Genomic DNA, 5,780 nt, shown 5'->3' with positions numbered 1-5,780 from the left:
CTCATCCGGATCAGTCACCTCCCTGGAAAACAAATTTTCAAAATAATTATTAATGTGCACTTCCAAATCCTTCTCTTCTTCTATCCACCCTCCCCCTTCATCTTTCAGACGTTTTATGAAATTCCTTTTTTTTGCGAGCCGTCGCAAAGTTGTGAAAGAAGTACGTGTTTCGGTCCCCAGATTTCATCCAATTAGCCCTACTCCTCTGTACCCATTTGATCTCATCTTGTTCATGAAGATTTTCAATTTGCATTTGGATAGTTTGCGCCTTTGTCCTTGCATCATCAGAGAGAGGCCCCGACAACACTCCATTGAGCTCATCCTGTAATTCCTTCAGGCGTCTCTCCGGCTCCCCCAATACCCGACGATCCCATGCATGGAGGGCTGCATGCACCGCTCCCATCCTTTGGGCAAAACCCATATTTTGCGAGACTTGGGCATCCTCCCATGCTTTTCCAACAATATCATCAAACGAGTCCTCGATCAACCATTTCGCTTCAAACATCCGTTTACCTCCGACGGCTCTGATTTGGGCAACATCGAAGTGCTCACTGTCAACTGATATCGGCCTATGATCCGATTTCCAAAAATCTTCATTGATGACCCCAGCCAAGGGAAATAAACCACGCCAGCCTTGGTTTGCCACCGCTCTGTCTAGGCGCTCTCTGATACGCCCTCTTCTCCACGTAAACACATCACCCAAAAACCCCAGATCGGTCAAATTACAGTGGGTAAGTGCATCTCTGAATTGTTGCATGCATCGTTGTGGTCTTAAATTTCCACCTTCCTTCTCACTATTAGACAAAATCTCGTTGAAGTCTCCAATCACCAGCCAAGGTAGATCGTATATGCCATGCAGATCACGAAGATAATCCCAAGAAAGGTGTTTACGCTCTCCACTAGGCTATCCGTAGAAGCCAGTAGTTCTCCAAGCATTCCATGTATTCTCGTCAATCCTAATATCCAAGAAGTTTGAGTGAACCGAAGATGAGGTAACATTAAGATCTTTTTTCCAAAGCAGTAGCAAGCCCCCACTCCTTCCATCACTCTCAATCTCTATCATATGATCATATCCTAACTTCTTTTTAATGGTTACTGACCTTGCTTTCGTCAGGTGTGTCTCAGACAGGAAAAACACATATGGTCTTAAATGCCTATGGAGGTCCATAAGCGCACCAACTGCCGAGGTTTTACCTAAACCCCGACAGTTGCAACCACAAGTTTTCATTGTGCCCGGCGGTCACCCTCGAGGGGTGCCACCGATCCTGCATTTTGGTTTGTTTCTAATGTCCCATCCTCCTTCCGCTGCCTCTTAGAATCAGAGGAATCCTCCTTCCCAAATAACGGATTAACTAAAACTCCATCCACCACCATATCTGATGTTATGATAGCTAACTTTCCATTTGCATTTTCATCGACAAATTCAAGTCTCCTCTTTGCCGTCTTCTCATCATCTGTCATGATCTCATCTTTGTTCGTACTGGGACTATTAGCAGTGTCTAGGAGACCAGGATCCATTGTTGCCATAGCTCCCACTCTCTCAGGGTGCTGGCGCCAGTCAACATAACCACCACGGCCTCGTCCTCTTCCTTCTGTAAAACCCCCTCTTCCTCCAGATAATCCATCCCCAAACCGTCTGGAATCCCCAAATGAACCCCTTGTATTGCTACTCGCATAAGCATAACCGCGACCACGCCCGCCATCATAAATCCAGTCCCCAAACTTCAGACTTTTTTCTTCATAAACCCCATCACCACACTCCTTATACTCGTGGCCTAAAAAGCCGCATGCAAAACAAAGTTGTCCTAGCTTTTCATACTTAACTGCAAATAAAGATCTCTTCTTACCAAAAACAATAGAGACAAATCTCGTCAGTGGCCGTCTTACATCATGTTTAATCTGGAGTCGAACGTAGTCACCCTTAAAGGCCCCAGATGGAATCATCTCCAACGTTATAACCTCTCCCGCCGATCTCTCTATCAAGGGCTTAATCACTCGTTCCTTCCTATATGCCTCTGGCAACTTATGAACTTGGATCCAGATAGGCATATATTCAAGGACAACCAGGTTCGGATCTGAGTAACCATCATATGGTGCCGTAACGAGCACCCAATCGCGAAACAGCCAGGGGCCTCTCTCCATTACTTTCTCCCAATCAGCTAAACAGAAGCATTGTATCACAAACCTGTTATCGTTGACTGCTCTGATATTAATCTTCTGCGAAGAATTCCAAGCAGCGATCATCTGTTGAAAAAGAGATTCATGGCTGAATCTCTTCCGACAATTAACCCTTGTGACTGCAAGCCAACGAATACTTTCAGCCAACTCTTTCTCATCCTCCTGTAGAACAAAGTCGTCAAATTCATCTTCACCGATCTCAAGGTTTCCAAACATGGAGTCGATCCCATCATCACCACTGGCCTGCGTATGACCTGGCGTGGACTTGCTCCCATCCACCTCACTCCCCTCCTTCTCACCTCCTCCCCCTGCTCCAGCTAACCCCGTCCCATCTGTCGCGCTCGCCTCTGACCTGGTTTCCGACATCCTGGGAGAGAGAGCGCAGAGCCCTAACCACAGCAGAAGCGACCTTGGAGAACGATCGCCACACGCACCTCTCCTTCCGAGAGGCCTAGCACGAAGACGGTAAAGAACCCCTTGGGAAACCCTACCGCCCTCGACTCAAACTCGCCACCAGAGACGGAGAGGACGGAAACCCTAACCGGGTACTTTCTCTTGTAACCTAGCCTTATAGGTATGCATACCTAGGAGCAGTGTAATCGTACCAATCGAAGCTTATTCTTCTTTTCTACGGAAGCTAATCGACGCAGATCGCTACTAACACTTACTCAAGGCCAGCCCATACTTACAATGTGTGACTCTGCACGTACTTGTACACACCGAAGCCCATTGCCCAGCGCAGTTTTGACCATCCTCCTGGAGCACGACCCTTTTCTGTAATACCGATCGAGTACGTATGAGCGGGTCATGTCTTTTACCCTAATCTAAGATCGATTTGCCATGGCTGCAAACTAGGCTAAAAGGTAGCCCCTACCCCGCTTGGAAACTGACTCGCGATGTCGTCGCGCTAGCCACTGCGCTGATGTGTTGATCCTGCCGACTGCTGCAGCGCCTCACCAATCACCATCATGGAGGACAGAAACTCCTTGCTATTCCTGATTAATCGCTCAAATTTAGAGGTACGCTGGTAATGCTATACACAAAACTGATCAACTGTCTTCGCGTATGTGCACAATTGAAGTGCTAGTCCATCGAGAATAATTATTACACTCAAGCTCGGTAGAAAGTGCTTGCAGGAAATCCAAGTGTTTTCATCTATATTATTTATGTAAACTTTATATTCATGAGTTATGGTTATGCTGGTTTACGCTCAAAATTTGTGTCGTGTCCATTATTGATGGTTCGACAATTACCCGGACAGTTATACGAGAAAAAAATCTAGCAGCTTGTGCAAACACAGAATAATTTTTCGACTCCACCTCTGGCTCGCCCCCTATACCTAAATCCTGGCTCCGCCCCTGCTTATCAAGCTCGGCAGCCCAACCGTTTACCTTTCATGTATGTGGTGTATCGCATTGCACAAGCTCAGAACAACATTACATCAGTTATTTGTCCAATTGTGATACTACCTCCGTTTCAAGAAATAAGACGCACACGTATTCTAAGACGAACTTTAACCATAAAAATTGAGCAAAAAAAATCTTGATTATATTAATTAGCACCGTTGGATTCGTATTAAAAAGCATTTTCTAATGATGCTAATTTCATACAAACAATCTTTATATATTTAAAGTAATTCTTGGTCAAACAAAAAAAAACACGTAAAACGAGAACACATTATTTCTTGAAAGCGGAGGTAGTAAATGACAAGATGACCTTGTCCAAGTAGCCTAGCTAGCTGGCTAGCCCCTCTGTTTCTTCACCTGCATCGGCAAGCCGCCACCCATCCGCAGCGTGAGCGCCATGATGAGCTTGGGATGCCCGTCGCCGCCAACGTACCTTAAGCTGAACCTCTCCAGCACGCACGCCACGATGGACTTCATCTGTATGTAGGCCATCTCCTTGCCGAGGCACATCCTCGGCCCGGCGTGGAAAACCGGGTACTTGAACGGGTTCTCCGGCCGGAACGCGCCCTCCTCGTCCAGCCACCGCTCCGGCCTGAACTCCTCGCAGTCCTCGCCCCAGATGCTCTCCAACCGCGCCATCGCGTAGGCGCAGTATGTCATCAGCCATCCTTTCCCGACGAACGTGCCGTCCGGGAGGAAATCGTCCGCCTTGCAGCTGTGCGTGTCGCCGGCCACCGGTGGGTACAGCCGCATTGACTCGGTGATGGCCGCGTGGAGGTAGTGCATCTCGCGCAGCTCGTCGAAACTGAACGTCGCCGACGCGCCTTCGCCGCCGGACGCGCGCGCCGCGCGGACCTCGCGCAGAATCTTGGCCTCCACGTCGGGCCGGGTGGACGCGAGCCAGAAGAACCAGGTGAGCGCGGACGAGGTGGTGTCGCGGCCGGCGAGGATGAAGTTGGTGACCACGTCGCGGAGGCTCTCGTCGCTGTGCTCGCCGGCCGCGGCGAACCTCGAAAGGAAGTCGTCGTCCCTCCGCGCCAGCTGCCCTCCCTCCCTGCGCTCTCTGATGATCTTGTCAGCGTACCCGTGGATGGTGGCCAGAGCCGAGCGCATCCGCCTCTCGGGCTCCATGCCGAGCGCCCTCTTGACGCGCCACAGCCATTTGGCGGGCGACATGAAACGGGCCACGACGGCGCTCTGCGCGTCGTTGAACGCGGCCATGAACTCCGCGCTCTCCGGCGCGGCCATGCCGTCCTCGGCGAGGCAAGCCGGGTCCTCGCCGAACGCTACGCGGCATATGTTGTCGAACGCGAAGCGCTCGAGGACGTCCTGCACGTCCAGGACCGCCTGCCCGTCCCGCTCCGCCCGCTCGAGCAGCGGTAGCAACCGCTCCACGACCTCGAAACGGACGGCGTCCACCACGAAGTTCCTCAGCGAGCGCTTGCTGAACTCGTAGCTGGCGGCCTTGCGCTGCCACAGCCACTGCTCGCCGTCCGAGTTGAAGATGCCGTGGCCGAGGAAGTCCTCGAGCATGGACACCGACAGCTCGCCCTTGGGGTAGTTCCCGAAGTTCGTCTTGAGTATGTGCTCGACGTTTGCCGGGTCGGCGGTGATGGCACCGCCGGTGAGGCCTAACACCTTGAAGGACAGGGTGTGGTTCGGGCTGTTCTGCATGACGCCGGTGTACCACTCGAGGAAGCGGTCCTGGTTCTTGACGACGTGCGGCAAAGTGCCGACGATGGGGTACACCTTGAGCCCATGGGTTCGAGGCTGCTTCTTTGGGTCCTGGCGCAGGCAGAGAAAGCATAGGAGAGGGAGGAGGAGGAAGAGCAGGAGAAGCGGCGGGGATGAGGTCACGGAGAAATCCATGGCGAGTGGTGCCAGGCCTGTGCTTTCGATCAGAGGTCAAGGTTTTTGGTTCCCTTTCACGGTTCATGGAATCGACGAAATGGAGTTTGCTTCCTATTTAAATACGTATTTGATTCATCGGGTTACTATATTATTATCTGTATGGAGTACATGTTCTATGCTTTGTTTATGAGCATTTGACTGGGAGTGATGTTTTGGCACATGGGAGCGTATGCTCCCTTTATTTTGAAATACATGTTAGACACATTTTAAAATGTCAAAAAAATTGAAACAAAAATTTCGCACGTACATCTTCATGTGCTACACGTTCACAAAGTCGTTTCATGA

General features: G+C 50.5%; 1 protein-coding gene across 1 annotated transcript; it reads right to left on the bottom strand.

The window, feature by feature from the left end:
- Window positions 1-3,920: 3,920 nt before the first annotated feature.
- LOC124651538 (cytochrome P450 94B3-like) lies at window positions 3,921-5,453 on the bottom strand. Its single transcript, XM_047190611.1, has one exon. The coding sequence runs from the start codon at window positions 5,451-5,453 to the stop codon at window positions 3,921-3,923; it is 1,533 nt and encodes a 510-aa protein (XP_047046567.1).
- Window positions 5,454-5,780: the final 327 nt, after the last annotated feature.

Source organism: Lolium rigidum, chromosome 5, assembly GCF_022539505.1.
Source record: "Lolium rigidum isolate FL_2022 chromosome 5, APGP_CSIRO_Lrig_0.1, whole genome shotgun sequence".
In the NCBI taxonomy this organism is placed as follows: domain Eukaryota; kingdom Viridiplantae; phylum Streptophyta; class Magnoliopsida; order Poales; family Poaceae; genus Lolium; species Lolium rigidum.
The sequence above is the reverse complement of the archived record's forward strand: the minus strand, read 5'-3'. Positions and strand labels throughout refer to the sequence as shown.